General features: G+C 31.9%; 1 protein-coding gene across 1 annotated transcript; it reads left to right on the forward strand.

Moving 5' to 3' along the window:
* Positions 1-15,007: 15,007 nt before the first annotated feature.
* LOC148943905 (uncharacterized) lies at positions 15,008-16,181 on the forward strand. Its single transcript, XM_089101653.1, has one exon. The coding sequence runs from the start codon at positions 15,359-15,361 to the stop codon at positions 15,974-15,976; it is 618 nt and encodes a 205-aa protein (XP_088957779.1). The 5' UTR covers positions 15,008-15,358; the 3' UTR covers positions 15,977-16,181.
* The last annotated feature ends 1,703 nt before the right edge of the window (positions 16,182-17,884 follow it).

The raw sequence follows: 17,884 nt of genomic DNA on the forward strand, positions 1-17,884 counted from the left end.
CTGACAGTAAATTTTTTGCAAGTCATATTATTGACTTACAAATAAAGTAAACATACCACTCAATGCCTTTTTTATGCTCTTTCCAAATATAATAATGATTTCTGTTGGAAATAGATTTCACCCCCACCCCTATAGGCTATATACCAATTCAGGGTATATATTTGCACATTAGGGGGGTGGGCGTAAAGTTTAAACTTACCTCCTGTTTACATCAGAAATAAAATTTAGTATTTGTTTAGCCTTGTGTTGCATGATAAGGAGACATGTAAAGAAGACAATTCTTACTTTAAAATATGTATAATGATCCTAGTTCAAGGATCCAAGGATTTTCTTATATTATCCAATGGGAGAACCTTTATTGTCAGGTCTTTCCGCTAAAAATCCTTCTTTTTCCAGCTTAAAAGAAAAGGTCAATATCTACAAAATCATATTATTGAGTTAGGACAAAAGTGAATACACCATTTGATGCCTTTTTTTTATGCTGTTTACGAATATAATAAGCATTTCTATCAGAAATGAGTTTCAGCCCCCCCCCCCTAAATCGGCCAATTCAGGGTTAGGTTAGGTATATCCTATATAGGGGGGGGGGGGCTGAAATTAATTTACGATAGAAATGCTTATTATATTTGTAATCAGCATAAAAAAAGGCATGAAATAGTGTATTCACTTTATTCCTAACTCAATAATATGATTTTGTAGATATTGACCAAAGAAAAAGATTCCTAAAACTACCACGTTGAGATTCAATGCTTAAGTTTTTTTAAATTGCCACCAAATAAGTTGTTTTATAGATAGCGTTTAGCATGTGTTTAAAGAAAAGGCAGTGGTATATTGAAATTATAGAAATTGTGAATTATGTTTGAAATCATGCCATTAACAAAAAAAACTCATTAAAAAATAATAATATTGCTGTAAATATACATATACATACAGAGTATATACCCCCACCCCTCTGATGTAGAAATATATACCCTGATTTGGATATATTTAGGGGTTGGGGTACATTTTATTTGGCTATATTTAGGTTCAGAATGAATTTTTTTTTATATATTTGCACATTAGGGGGGGGGGGTATATACTCTGTATGTATTTGTATATTTATAGCAATATTTTGATTTTTGCCACTGCTATTAATATTTTGTATTTGCGCCACTGCTCATTAAAAAAAAAGTATTAAAAAGACAGGGATGAATGCTCTCTATAAAACAACTTATTTGGCGGCAATTTATAGCGGCAATTTCAAAAGACTTAAGCATTGAATCAAAAACGTGGTGATTTTAGGAAACTTTTTCTCTTAAGCTGAAAAAAGAAGGATTTTTAGAGGAAAGACTTGATGATAAAGGTTCTCCCATTGGATAATATAAGAACTGGGATCATTATACATATTTTAAAGTAAGAATTGTTCTCTTAACATGTCTCCTTATCATGCAACACAAGGCTAAACAAATACCAAAAATTTACCCCCCCCCCCCCCTAATGTTCAAATATATACCCTGAATTGGTATATATAGGGGTGGGGGTAAATTTCATATCTGGCAAAATGATTATTATATTTGGAAAGAGCATAAAAAAGGCACCAAGTGGTATGTTTACTTTATCTGTAAGTCAATAATATGATTTGCAAAAATTTACCAAATTGACTTATCAGGAAGCAAAACTAGAACACAGTAAAAACTAGTATATGGTGTGATGGTAGTAAGAAGAGCTCCAACCTCTTGCTGAAATTTTTACCTATAATTTGTCAGCATAAATTAAAAATGTGGTCTCTGTTTTGACAAGCAATTGAAAAGAAAAAATATTATCTAATATTTGTGATTTATTGAATAAATTTCAAGCAATAAAAGTTACATTTTTAGAACCAGAAAAAATTGGCTTATTGTTAATATGTAAACCAACTGAAACACTGAAATAGGTAAGTTTGTTGGTGGCACAATACTTTAGATAGGATGACAGTGAATATATCATTTGATGACTTTCTTATGCTCTTTTATAATTCAATAATTGCTTCTGTTGCAAATTTCATCTTGAGCTCTTAAAGGGGCCCCAAAGGTATTTCATTTTTTAACCACACACAAACCTAGCCTAACTTTAAACTGTTTCCTAATGTTTCAAGTTTTTCAAGTGCTGTTGACAAAAATATTGCTGAATTTTGCAATTCAAAACTTTGCTGTCAACAATTCAGGGTATATATTTGCACATTAAGGGTTTTGGGGGGTAGGTAAATTTCATGGTAACTGCAGTGGACCATATAATTTAGCTAGGATTAAAGTGAGAACATCATTTGATGCTTTTTTTATGTTCTTTCATAATTCATATAAAATACCTTCAGGGCTCCTTTAAGGGCTCAAGATGAAATTTGCAACAGAAGCAATCATTGAATTATAAAAGAGCATAAAAAAGGCATCAAATGATGTATTCACTTTCATCCTAGCTAGGGTATTGTGCCACCTGCAAATTTACCCTGAAATTATATATAGACTACATCAAAATAGGATAATTGGTATTTCCAAAAAGAGGTCCCTCTAGGTAAGTCAATAAACTAATAACTTCAAGTGTTTGATCTTAAATAATTTTAATAATAGCCATATTGATCCAAATCTTAGATTTTTAGCCATTTTTTATATATACAATACTTCTCAATTCCTTTTTGGTAACAAGGTGGGATGGTTTCAGTTTTACATACTTTTGCTCAATTGGATACTGGTTTTTTAGCTTAATTCTTATTTTTTTTTTCATCATGCTATTATCAGTTTGTTGTAGATATTCACCTTAGGAAGGGCTTGGAGTAGCCTATTGAATTGAAGCTTACAATGCTTGTTGTGACTGATGTTGAACTAGCCAAAAAAGTAATATTTTCATGCTATTACTACTACTTCTGCTGCTACTACTGGTACTGCTACTTTTACTATTACTCCTGCTAAAACTAATAGTATTAAGGTATGCACCTGTAGCCAAAGTAAGGGTCTGAGAATGTGTGTTTACATCCCTACCTATTGGACATGAGAGATTCTATAAACTTGAGCTGAAAAATTCCTAAGCAAAAAAAAAAAAAAACATAATTAGCATAAGGTGAATTTTCAATATATCTGAAAACCCTGCAAAATTTTAACTGTGACCAATTACCAACATTAAAATTTGGTTTTTATTTGTAATCAACAATTGTAACCAATTTCAACCAACAAATGGTTTGAATAGATAAAAATTAAATTTGCATAGGCCACATGAACATATAGCCTAGGCTTTAAGAATAAATTACAGCTATTAAAGAATGGTTGGTTTAGAAAAAACACATTTTTGTTATTGTTTAAAACTAGCATGTACAATTTTCACTTGCCTTTATTCAAAGCCAGTTTTGCCTAATTGTTTCTTGTATTGTTTTCTTAACATGTCTCCTTATGAGGTGGAATGGTCATGCATTTACACCATTTTTCCAACTGGCACTTTTTGCCATTAAGAAATGTTTTGCTGCAAAAAAAAGCATATTAGATTGCATCAAGTCCATGCACTACACAAGACACATTTCAACAAAGAGGCTTTCACATATAACAGTGTTCAATAATAATGGACATATATTATCAAGGCTATATGTGGGATCATTGGAGGGTTTGTCATAGGGTAAAATTCTAGTTTAGCTACTTTGTGCAATCTTGGAAAGGGATTAGGCTAGTAAATGAAACTTTCAGGGATGCATGTATAGACTAAAGTATGTCCCATGAAGGTATTTTGAAGTAATTACATCTAGTCTTTCTCCCTATAGAGTACCCTGACCTTTGATTGTCTTTAAAAATCTAAATGGTATAAAATTGAAACCTTGTAAAATAAATCTTCTACTTAAATAAAGCACAACAAAACTATTTCAGCTTAACAACTTTGCTCAATAAGGGGTGTAACTTTCTTTGGGGTAGGGGGGGGGGACTGTCCCTGCCAGACCTCAGTTTGACCCCCCCACCCCACCCAGACCCCAGCTGAAATTTAATCTTTTCCAACATCTTGTCAAAACTAAGATAAACTTGCATAATTCAAGCATCAACAGAAACATCAGTTTTTTAGTACATATTTATACCTTTATTGTACTATATAGCATCTTTATTAACTTATTAACTTTTACAGGAATAAATTGTACCTTTATGGTATCAAATGGCTTATTTTTTACTGTCATTTTCACTTGATGTGGGAGAATTGGCCCCAACTTTGCTCCCCCCCCTCAGGATTTTGACAAAATTATGCCACTATGCTCAAACTCAATTTATGAGGTTTCAAAGATGCATAATACATTTTGTAAATTTTGAAGAAATAAAAAGATTTATATAGAGTAAAATTTTACTCAAATAACAAGAATTGCGTTTTAAGAACTAAAACCAGAGAAAAAGAAACTGATATCTGAAAATTAAGGTAAAGTGTTGTTTTGTCAAAATTTCAATAGGTATAGACCTGTCAAGTAAGAAAATATCTGAGACATATAAATCAAAATAGGGTTAATGTGGAAGCTTGGCATCAGCTATACATGGAAGTATAGCTGAAACTGTAGGCTGGTAACAAACACTAAAAAAATTTAGCCTACCTATTATTGATAAAGGCTTCTTTGCTCCTGTTCCCCTCTCCCTTATTATATGGTATAACTAAGAATCTGCCATGTAACTCAAAACCCAGTCCTAATTTGATGTACCACAGTCATCTAATGCACCTGCATGAATTTACTATGATAATATTTCATAAATATATCAGTAAATAAATATGGTAGTTTCTCCATTTTAAAACATGACAACAAAATGTGTAATCGGGGTGTGTCAATTGACAAAAGTTTTTCTTCAGGAAGATTTTGCTTTCAATGAAAGTACAAAGCAAAGTTATTATTTTGTTAAAATCACCATCAAATGTATATTCAAGATCTAATATGGGGTGGAGGCAATAACCCTGTATCCTCCTCCCATCAATGTGCCCATATGTAATATCTATTTCTTGTAAGGTATGTTTCGGATTTTTATTTTTTTTTACTCAGTTTTATTTGTTTGAAAAAACCACATACAATTGCATTGAGTGGTAGGTTCTTGTTTTTATGATTAGGTCGTCTTGTTTTAGGTATAAATCAAAATATTGAAAAATTAGCCCTAAACCCTTCTATAAATGAGTAATATTTTGTGTAACAAAGAACTAATACAGGCCCAACATTGTCCCATATACATTCCAACATGTATGGTTATGTCCCATTTCTCTGTGCAATAATAGTAACCATTATGTAACAATAGTATTGATTGGACAATATTTTTTAGTGGGTTGCTTATTAACCTGCAGATACAAGACAACTTTTTGGGGGGGGGGGGGGGGGGGGTGAATTATTAACAGAAGCTAATCAGAGGGGGGGGAGGGGGTCAGAGAATAATTATTTGTTTTTGAGGGTTTTTCTATCAGGTGAATACTTAAATTCTTTTTGCATCTGCTTTTAGATCAATTGTCACTAAATCAGGCAGGAACAGCTAATTATGGACTTCAGAAAATACATAATTTGTATGACCAAAATAGCAAAGGCCTTCTTTTGCTACATCTTTAGATTATCTACAGAATAGTAGTTTTTATCATCTTGGTTCTATGATTTGATTTGAAGTAAATAATAAATTATTTTTTAAGCTTTATTGATATTTTTTTAGTTTTCTAAATTATCAAAACCATCAACAAGCATTTCATCAAAGTAATTTTCAAAACACTTGACTTAAGCAAGGTTAGCAGCTAAACTGTCATGCATCTTCCTTGGTCCTAGTTTGGGCTTTGAATAGGATTGAGAAAGTGTTGCTTTTTCAAGGTAATAAAAGCCTGTATTCTGCAATTTTATCATATATGCATTACTGCAACAAAATTAAAGGTATTAAAAAACAACATTAAAAAAAAAACTCAGTTGTGAAAAAGTGGAAAAAAAAATACCAGTTTGAAAATATATCACAGTGAATGCATAACAATCTGCATGTTTTGTGGAAAGTATTTAAAACTGGAATGCCACTTCCAAGTGCTGTTAATAGTATTATATGTTTTATAGCTTACATTAAGTTATTTCAGAGATAATATTATGGATGTCCCTCAAATTCAAAACATAGCTGAGCCAATCACCATTCCTGATACTTCTGTTGTTAAAAATGGTAAGTTACCCAATAAAATTTCTGTAAAAAAATAAAAAAGCTGCTTTTCTGGAGTAAATAATTGCTTCTTTTTCTTCTTGCTTCTAAAGTTCTCTTTAGTGAAAATAACAAAATAGAAATAACTTGCAACTGTATAAAGCTAGGCAATGAAAGGGCTATTTTGCTACACAAAAGTCTAGTTTATTAGCTATATTTTTTCAGTTTGGGGAGACAATAAGTCTTGAAGTTGAAAAAATTTCTCTTACTATTTTCGGTTTGCAGGCATAAACAATAAGAAAAATTCGAAAGCACAAATACAGAAAGCAATAAGAAAAAAGTATTCCTGCTGAAAGTGTTTATGCTGTGAGGCAGCCACAATAATTATCTATTCATTATAAGGACTAGTTTTGTTATTATTATCTACAATAATTTATTACATATTAATTATAGGGACTATTTTCTGTCTCTTATAATAAGTAGGCTATTTTTCTTTTAAACCAAATTACCTACAATCTTTTTCATAACATTACTTGATGTTTGTTTGTTTCCTGTGATTATCTTTTTGTGATTTGTAAATAAATCAAGAAAAAGAAAAGGCGTTTATGATAAGGTAAATGTTGGTGATTGAAGAGGATACACCAAACAATCTTTCAGTTTTTTTCAGTTACCACTAAGCACTGATATTGGTAACTAACCTACAAGCTGTTTTTTTATCTTATGACATTTATTATTGTCTTTTTATCTTTGTCTTGCCATTTTTATCTGTATTATTTCCTTGGCAAAAAGCATATAATTCCATCAGGTTTTATCAACTTGTTGAAATTCTGTCAAGTTTCCCAGATTTTCTAAACTTGTTTTCAAGAGGTATTCAAGTGTTGCTAGTTTTATATATTGCAGTCAATAGATTTCGAGTAGGGGAGGGGGGAGTGAAAAAAAATGAATTTTTCTAGGTTTTTTTAGTAGATTTAAGACAATTTCCCCTTTCCTACCCTCCACAAATTCACTTATGTTCCAAATACTGTTTTTTTTCTTTCATAAATATGTGGTATTTGTTCAGTTTATGTTTGTTGTAAATAATATTTTCATCACATGGATTTGTTGTTGATTTTAATCAACAACAAATTCAATCAACAATCAATACTTGTTCTTAGATTTAAGCTTAAGCAGCAAGCTGTCATTTCTTTCCTCTTAAAGTAGCGAGCTTTCCTCTAGGCCATATTTGCTGTTAATTGAGAGCCTTGTAAAAAGGAACATTTTTTCCAGGGGGAGGGGGTGGTAGAAAGGGGGAGGGGTTATTCATATAATGGGTGATAATCTTTCAGTTATTTGATTAGAATTGGAAGGGAAAAATATCAATTATCAGCTATAGTATTTCAATGTTTCTATCAAACAGGAAGTGGGGTATCTATTTTCTCTTGTGTATATGCATATGTTTTCCAAAATCATATGTTAGAATAATGTTATTCAAAGCATATGTTATTCAAAATCATTTTACTAGTATAAAATCTGAAACAAAATGAATGAAAGATGCAAAAATAGAATTAATTGAACAATTTTGTCGTTTGACGCTAAAAGAAACTGGGACTAGCATCCATAGAAAAAAGCAACATTGCCACCAATCATTTGGTGGCTTTTTTATACTAAATGATTAGCCAACTCATTAGCCTACCAACCGCATAACCTGTGGACGAATTTTCAGGAATATTTATCAACTCTAAATCTAGACATTTTGTGTTGGCAATTTGCCAAAGATAGTTTAATTTCTGTTTTTATAAGGGTCATTATTCATTTTTCTGGCAATTGTGTTGAAAAGGGGGAAACAGTTGGGCTTGTTTCATAAGTTTTTCTGTTGAATGTGTTTGATGTCTCTTTAATTTATGCTTTCTTTCAGAAGTTGAAGAGGCTTTACCAAGTGATCATGAAGAGGTTTTTGACTTTCCAACCCATCTTTTGTCTCCTAAAAGGGAAGAGGCTCCTGAGGATACTTTTTGCAGCTTTTCAGGACCATGAAAACTTGAACCTAACACCCAGGAATTAGGCTCCACATGTTTTGACAATGAAGGTACATGTCAAGCATTTGTTTTTGTATAATCAAATATATGGGTTAATATTTTATTGGGAAAAGCTATAACAAATTAGACTTTGCTAGGTTTTCATCATCTTAAGATTTGAAACTGCTGAAGCCATAACAAGATGAAAAAAAAACAAACTTGAAACTGCAATGGATTATTGACAACAATTCCCACAAATTTTGGAATTAGCAAATTTCTTTACAGAAAACAATTAGCTAATTTTGTTCAAAGAACTTGTTTCATTTCTAAAATAAAATATCAAACATTAATGTTATTTTGTACTGTAGTAGTAAGTATTTTAATGTAAATATTTTGTACTTGTAGATGATTTTGTACAGTTACTCCAATTGTTTTGTCTCCATTGTTGTAAATCCAGCAGAAAATATATTATTATTCTTATTGTATAAAGCTTTCAAGTAGCATTCACTAAACGTTTATAGTAATACTCAGTTTGCCTTCTGAATTTTTGGGAAACTCATCAAAAAAATTAAGTGTTAAACACAAAACAATTCAGTCAGTGTCAAATATTCCCCTAAAATAGACCTCTTCTTTAAAAGCAGACATAATTGTTGCGTAAATCAGCGCTGTATTTATGGTATTTGCAAATATTTAATGTGATTATGCTGCCATATGTAGAAATTTCCATACACATCTCTAGAAAAAGACAGTTTAAACAAAAGTCAAATGAACAAAAGTTTAAATGATGAGATGTTCATTATAAATATTCAGCTACAAAAGAATGTCTAGCATCTCTAGGAGTAAGGCAGAAGGAGCAAGGGAATTTTCTCTAGGAGGAAGGGAATTTTTATGGGGAAGGAAAACTACATAAAGGAAAACTATTTTTCCTTTATGTCCAAAACAGCATCATTAGTAAAAAAAAAATGGTGCAAAAAATAAAAGGAGTAAGGCAGAAGGAGGAAGGGAATTTTTATGGGGAAGGAAAACTACATAAAGGAAAACTATTTTTCCTTTATGTCCAAAACAGCATCATTAGTAAAAAAAAAAAAAATGGTGCAAAAAATAAAATCACTTAAAGGAATAATATGCACATGAGCTTTGAGATTTTTCTTATCATAGTATTTTCAGTAGAAAAAAAGATTTTGAAGATATTTTATAATATAATAGTACATGAATGTTTTCTAGACACTTACAAGCCACTCTCTTTCAACGCAGTAAGGGCAGTGGCATAACAAGGTGGCGCAGACCACGTAGGGGGGCACTCTTCAGGTGTTGGCACCAGGAGAAAAAATTAGAAGGTCACTTCTGAAGTATTTTATATATGAAGGGTATTTTTCCATTGCTAGTCTTAGCTACTAAAGCTTATGGCGTTTGTGTTAGTTAGCTAAATACTCTGGATGGATTTTAAACTTAGAAACAAATTCAAAGCTTTATATTACATACTTAACAATGTTCCGCGCTTCAAATCCCGCACTCTATCTAAAGCCCTAATTTAATCTGTGGATAAAATGCTAATTTTGAAATTGGGCTCCTATTTATCTATTTATCACGCTTTAAGTTGTTCAGTTTTCATATTATATGTAATTTTTCACATTTATTGTCCTTTTTTATATGTTTTGGGGGATCATTAATTATTGAGAATATTTTATCATAATTTGCTTATTTTCTATCTCTATTTTTGTTGTTGAAGCTGAATATGCTTCTCCAATTGATGTCGAAACGATCAGAGAAACTTTTAATTCTACTCTATCACCTGAGCAGTAACAGCCACCTTTAAGTATTGCATCCAGAATATCCAATTCAACATCTGTGTTGGACTTCCAGGATCTGGATTGTAATGATGAAGGTATATTTAAAAATCTTCTTTATAGCATTGCAAGCAAAAAAAAAATTAAACAAGAAAAACGGGTTTTAATTTTCTATAAAGCAGTGAAATACAAAACAATTAATTATGCACAAAAACTCCGAAAATTTCGGCCCCACATCCGGGAGCCTTTCTCAACGGAAAAAAATAAAATAAATAAATAAAATAAAGAAACTTAACTTACATCACAATAAAACATACTAAACACATAAAGAGAAAGAAAAAAAGAAAAAATATAAGTAATAAGAAAAAACAAAACTCACATATTAAATAAACACTTCCATGCACTGAATGTCTATAATGATTCAACTCGCCTCCTCCCAGTATATAAATGGAAATATATTAAATAAACACTTCCATGCACTGAATGTCTATAATGATTCAACTCGCCTCCTCCCAGTATATAAATGGAAATCTATCAAAAATGAAGAAATATTTATACTTAGACCAAAACAAGAAAAGTTCAACAAACCCCCCGGCCCATAACCCCTAATTAAATTTCACAAGTTCATCAACCAATTTATGAATTATAAATTGAATGGATTCGTGTGGTTGCAAGATTAGCTGCAGTTCGTTTACTTTTCTCATTATTTAACCCATTCTGACCTTTGTTCGCAAGGTCATCTTTCGTTTCAGAAATAATATTAAAATCAGTACTGGTTGAATATCTTGCCTGCATTTCAATTAAACTATTATAAATTGAATTGATCCTCAATTCCCCTTCATCTTTATTGATACTCGTGCCCCCAGAAATTATCTTTTTTATTTCTATAATTTCCCTGAATAATTTTTAATGGAAAAGCAGTGTGGTCTAAGAAATTATTTATAGCATTGCAAGGTCTGTGGATCCAGTGGAAGGTGCATTCACCTCTATGAAATTTTAGGGAAACATTCACTGGTTATGAAGTATTCTAGCCATATTCCAAAGAAAATTTGCTAGTTGATTACAGTCAGCACACTGCTAGTAATAATGGCATCTTTTTAGGATCATAATCATAAATCTATATATTTTGGCTTCCAAATCATGTGAGCAATTAATAAGAGCATCAAACGATCTTCTTCGATCAATCTTCACTTGATGACAGTAATTTCTCAGTCTTCTCGAATATTGATCTCTTGGGTTGCATTCAAAGAGAACATGTTGTGCATTTTCTGAAGTCTGAGGGCCATTTCTGCATAGGGGTCTTTAGTGGATTCCCCATTTAAAAAGATCAGCATTAAGTAAAATAGTTGCAGCTTTTAGTTTATAGTAGATAAAGTAGATTTATAGTAGTAAAATAATAGCATTGCAATATTAGTTTGAAAAAGGAAATACCCCAATTCACGCATCCCCCAACCCAATTAAATGCACTCATCTTCCATTATCCCACTCTACTGAAGTATTGATCTACTACATGCCATATCAGTCCCTCCAGTGTCAAATTTCAAAAGAGAAGAAGATACCTGTAGCAGCTAAGGTAACTGACAGAGAAGACACCTCTGAAACTGCGACCTCACATGCTGTGAGTCACAAACCTGGAGCTCCATAAAGTTAAGCAGTGTTGTTTGTATAACTTTCTAAAATAGTCAGGTTTAAGGCATGGAAAGGTCATCATTCATTAAACTCAGAAAGGAGTCTGCCTCATACGGTAACATTGCTTTTCACACCACTGACTGTTGAGCATCTGAAGGGCAATCAAAGAAAGGGGTACAATGTCAATCTACAAGATAATTACATACTATATCTTAGTACTATGGTAGATGGCTCCACTGATTAAATACCTTAAAGAATAGCACTGGGATTTTGGAATACTGGTTTTTAACTAAACTGTTTTATTATAATCTGCAAACATAAAACTTAAAAAAAAATTAAATTTTGGCAGATGTATGTCCCAGAAGAAACTAAAAGTGATTTTGTAAAGCCAAGATAAAAAAAGTAAAATAAAAAACGAACGAAAATAATTTTTTATCTTGTGAGGATTTCATTATTTATTGGTAAATTATTGAGAATATTAAGCATTTTATTAGCCTCCAAAATTGGAGAGTATAAACAAATATAAAATGAACAAACTGACCATATAAATATTAAACAACAAATTAATAGGAATACAGGCCAATATACACAAACCAAAATAATACTAATAATTCTAAATTACATTTTATTGATAACGTCGTAAGTTTTAACATAAACAAGCAACAAGTCTTAAAAATGGAATTATTGGAGATTATAAAAATAATAATTATAATAATAATATCTAATATATAAAAATAATATCTAATAAACAAAATATCTGAACAATTAGAAAAAGTAAAATATAGTAACCGTACTAAATATAGACGAACTTGAGGTAGAGCTACAGAATTAAGAACATGAATTGATTACTTTCTAGTCAAAATATCCTGTAGAGAAATTACCCTTCCTAAACCTGCAGAGATACAAGAAAGGATAAATTTTATTATATTTGTTGGACAAAGAGATAGTAAAGGACCATAAGGAATATCTAAACAAAGAAAAGATTATTACATAATTTTTTTTTAGTGTGACATCACCTTTTTTCATGTTTTTAAAGCGTTTAAATAGTTTTATCAGAAGTATTTGGCAGGTTCAGTTTGCATTTCTAATGATACCGCAGCACATCACAATAAATCAAATGTTAAGCACACAAAAAATCGTGACAATTTTTTCCGTGAGGCTCCTATCATTGAAAATAACTAAACAGCGTTTCAAGTAACTAGTGCAGCGTGACTTTCGCTACGTGTGAATTTAGTTGCCAAAGTGGACATTTATTCTTAAATTTATGCCAAATGGAAGCTGATTCAGAACAAAAGTTTTTATTTACATTGAGCAAAACAATCATATTTTATTATTTAAAAGTTATTTTGAGAATTCTAAAATAAAAGATCCCGAAGCTGATCAAAAATGATGTCAGATTTAAATGAAAAGTATGTCATTAAAATTTTCTCCTTCTACCTCTCCTTCTTCTTGAAATTTCTGCATTGGTTGTGTAGATTGTAGCCCGTAAGTTGTTAAAGTTTGTTCTGTCTGCAAGTTCTGTTTTTTTATGTCGACAGTCATGATATCATTTGATAGTTGAGTCAGTTTTAGCCATTTATCCAAGTACATTTTTGAAATTTACTTTGAATTTGCCATAGTGAAAAACTAAGACAGTAAATATAATTAGACATTATAATTGAATTAGACACTAGGTATAATTAGACATTAAATAAAAATAAATTGAAGACACTAAATATAGGTAAAATTTCCAATTTTTAAGCAAGTTTAAATAATTCTTTGTTGAAAATTCTGAGTAAATTTCGTATTTCTGACTCGTTGAATTCACAGATTCGAAAACAATGAATCCCACTATACAAGTGTCATGTTCACTTAATGCAAGCTAGATCTGTCGGCTTGTCACAGCACTATATATTGAAGGGGAATATAAACCCTAGGCTAATGGAGTATTTGAAATCTAATGCTTAGTCTATTTCTCTCTTCTTTTTTTATAAACTTGTTTATGGTAGTATCAAAACAAAGTGCAATGTAGCAACTGAAAATTGTGTCAGTTATTATGCTTTCTACTGTCAACCCCCTCTCGTGCTCACTAAGTTTTTGCAAAAGATCAGATGCAAGTAAAATTGCTAACTATTGTTTTCCAGAGTTTAATAATATTACTAATACTACTATCGACACACCGAAGCACCTAAACGTTTGAGGCCAACACAGCTACGCGTGCTCCTCCATCCCAATTTATTCGAGGCCCCCCTCTTTGTGCCCTCCCAAAACGTCCCCATTTCCCTTGAATATTTCTTTATGAGGTCCTCCCACCCCAACCGTGGAAGACCTGCTTTCCGTTTAACCCTAGACGGTTGGCCGAAAAGGATAATCTTTGGCAATCTGTCATTTACCATCTGCAGAACGTGCCCTATCCATTTCAACGTTTCTCTCAGTTATAGCCCTAGATAGCAGTATTGAACACCACTTTTCGTACAGCCTATCGTTTGAAATATAATCAGTCGGTCGGGTACCCAAAACAATCCGTAATCAATTTCTTCTTATTCTTTCTTATTCAGAGTTTCAATTTCTTCCTATTCATGTTGATCATATTTTAATTCATTTTGCTGACACTTTCATTTAGGATGTTTAAATCATCAGCATAATCTAAGTCCAGAAATTTCACTTCCCGTTTGGATTCCGTTATCTCCCATTGCCTTTCTTATGCTTCTTAAGAGAAGGTCCATAAAAATAATCCATGCAAATGGGGATAGAACACAACCCTGCTTAACACGAGATTTAATACGAGGCATGCTACCTTATAATTTTAATACGAAAGTATAACTTTCTAGGACATAGATATGCTGATGATTAATACGAAAATACGGAAAGCCGTATTTCCTACGTTAACCAAATTTATGTAATTCTTGTACATGGCTAAAAGTGTTATTGTCATTAAAACAGTGTTTGTCTGGTATACCGTATAATAATAAGTCTTTGGTTTAACATAACGTAATCAATAAGGTTAGCTGTGAATAAAACCCATAAGAGATAATTAAATGGGAAGAGGTTTTCAGCCCGAAAAAGAGGTTTTAGCCCACAAAAAAAGAGACAGCCCATAGCAATTATCCATTAATCAGAATATCGTGCGAATGCTTTGTCGTTTACTAGGATATAATATCATCGAATGGTGTCACTCCTCATGAGGGAATAGTGTTGACTGCAATGTCACCAGTCTTGTGGGCAACCCGACTGGTTACCCACAGGGTCAAAGCAGCCCTTTGTGTCCCTTTTATGGTCCTTCTTTCCGTCTATTATTTAACAGCCGATTATTATTCAACGGCTATTTAACGATTTTTATTGAAGTTCTTCTGTAGCTTGAACCTGCTATTAGCTCTTAAAGTTAAATAAATCAATTTTAATTAAATTAAATTTGAATTAGTCAGTTTTATTTTTTTTCAATATTGTTGAAACTAACTCGAAATTTAATGCAATAATCTTCAAAAAAGATAAACGTCGCTAATTCGTGCGTGAAGTTGCGGCCGTGTGAACTCTGGATGCGAGATTATTCAACTGTGAATTAAGGGCTTGCCCAAAAATATATTCATTTAATTTCTTTTTCTGTCGGAAGAATGATTTTCCTGTAGAAAATTCTAGTCGTTATATACTAATAAAAACCTTTCATTTGTAATTGTTATGATGTCTAATTATTGAATCGTTTTCACCTTATGTAATTTTAATAAAATAATTTTTTACTATAGAGATAATTCATTCTACTGTGTGCAGTTCTGATGGTGTGGATCAACCAAAACTCTTTGGCCCAAAACCAATCGTGAAGGTTAAGAAAACTTTTTCTCAGTCAAGCCATTTGGCTGATCACCAAAGAATGCACACCGGGGAGAAACTGTTTAAATGTGAGGTCTGTGAGAAAACTTTTTCTCAGGCAATCCATTTGATTACCCACCAAAGAGTACATACTGGTGAGAAACCGTTTAAGTGTGATGTCTGCGAGAAAACGTTTTCTCAGTCAAGCAATTTGATGAAGCACCAAAGAGTGCATACTGGGGAGAAACCGTTTAAGTGTGATGTCTGTGAGAAAGCTTTTTCTCGCTCAAGCAATTTGATTACGCACCAAAGAGTACATACTGGGGAGAAACCGTTTAAGTGTGATGTCTGTGAAAAAACATTTTCTGAGTCAAGCAATTTTGTTCGCCACCGAAGAGTACACACGGGTGAAAAACCGTTTAAATGTGATATATGTGAGAAACCTTTTTCTCAGTCAATCAATTTGATTAGGCACCAAAGAATACATACTGGTGAGAAACCGTTTAAGTGTGATGTCTGTGAAAAAGCTTTTTCTGATTCAAGCAATTTGATTGAACACCATAGAGTACATACTGGCGAGAAACCGTTCAAGTGTGATATTTGCAAGAGAGAATGTTCTTCTAAATCAAAGCTTAATAATCATAAAACAACTCATTCTCAGAAAAAGCCTGCTAGTTGATAGTCTACAATAACAACTTCTTTGGTCTTGCTTTACCCTATTGTAAACCGTTCTTTTGTTTTATACTACTCATTTATATATTTTTTTTCAGTTCATCAATTGATTTTTGGAACATTTTTGTTAATATTTTTTATGGATTTTCTTTTGCTTTTTGTTTTGACTTGTTTGTTCCTTTTGGCAATGACTTTCTCCCCCCCCCCCCAAATAAGTCACTATATGTTAAAAAAACGAAACAATAATAAAAAAAAAGAGAAAAACGAGGATTATACAAGCCAGTGAAACATATGAACTAAAATGCAAATATTTCGTTCAAGACCTCCGCTTGACCATTCTCAGTGCATTATAATAAAATAGAAATTACTAATAAAACTCCATGGATACTATAAAAAAAAAAAAAAAATTCAAACCTTGAAACGAAGCGCAACTAAAATTTGAAGACCCTCTCCATGTAACGGTGAAATACATGGTGATATACAAGTGGTGAAATTCACTGGCTTGTATAACCCTCGTTTTTCTCTTTTTTTTATTATTGTTTCGTTTTTTCATGATTAGCCAGTGTGGTCTTAGAAATTATTTATGTCACTATATGTATCCAAGTTTCAGTAAACACCCCAGTAAACTCTTATTTTATTCTTCTATAATGTTTTCTCATCCTTTTTTAAGTTTCTTTGTTTATCATTGGGATTTAAACATTGTGAACCAAGCTGTACGTAGTTTTTAATCCGTCCCCAGAGAAGTAAGTCCTTAAAACTATGATTGTCACCAGGATTCCTGCTTCAGGGATAAGGGGGATATCTGCTCATTAGGAGATTTTGAGGTCATTTTGTCATTTTGAGTGATTATTTATCCTTGGGGAAACCAATGCAGAACTAAAGAAATTAGAGATATTGGTTTGTTCTAGTGTCTTAATTGGTAAAATTAGTCACAATAAAATTGTGTATTTTACCTTAATTTTACAGACCTCCATAAAATTGTTACTATTTTATGGATTTTAATTAATTCACTGACATATTTTATGGCGCTTTGTATTTGAAATAGTGTAAAACTACTTAAGGGCGGGGAGAAACAAGTTTGGATATGATATTGTTATTGTGATTTTTGCTGTATACAAAGCAGGGTAAAAGAAAGAAATATACTTGCACTCATTAATTACGGTGTGAAGTGTTTATCATTGACTGATAAATTGGTATTTGATTAGCCCTTCTCTAACCGCATGCCACCTTATTTGCATGTGCTTACTGTCTCAAAATGAACATTAAGTGTAATTTTTCCACTAAATAATTCAGAAAGCAATATCATTTGGTCTGTAGCAATGTTACCCATTCTAATCTGACCTTTCTGCTCTCTTTCATTCTGACTGAAGATTAAACAGGCCCATATTTTTCCCTTCTTTTTGAAAAAAGCAGGTTATTCATGGAAATTGATTTGGATTAGAGGAAGTACTTTATCCAGACTATTGCTCAACATCTGGTTTGCCTGGTATGAAAGGCCCCACTCAAATGTAACATTACCAAATACCACAATGTTTGAATTTTAAAAAGCTCCTGGTCCCTCAAAATGGCAAAAACAATGCTACTGCTCCTTCGGAAAAAAATAGTCTGTATAGAAAAACATGGTAGAATAAAAAAGAAGTTTGCAAAAAAGAGCCTAAGAAGTAATATCAGAGTCCCCAGATCTACTTTAATATTGTTTTCTTTCAAAAGAGGTAATATCTGAACACACTGATTAGCAAAAAAAAAAAAAAAGAAATAAACAAGGCTATTCCTGATACCTTATTTCACCGAACCTAGAAATTTATCTTTTCTTAAAAATACCCTATATTAGAAATTTAAAAATAAATGAAATAATAGAAATTTAAAAAAGTAAATGGACTTGCATCCTTTTTTATTTTTTTAGAAATATATATAT

Source organism: Artemia sp. Qi Xiang Cuo, chromosome 15 (assembly GCF_049724085.1).
Source record: "Artemia sp. Qi Xiang Cuo chromosome 15, ASM4972408v1, whole genome shotgun sequence".
NCBI lineage: Eukaryota > Metazoa > Arthropoda > Branchiopoda > Anostraca > Artemiidae > Artemia > Artemia sp. Qi Xiang Cuo.

Excerpts from the sequence above, each read along its gene's own strand:
- LOC148943905 (XM_089101653.1), top strand. The coding sequence starts at position 15,359 with ATGCACACCGGGGAGAAACTGTTTAAATGTGAGGTCTGTGAGAAAACT.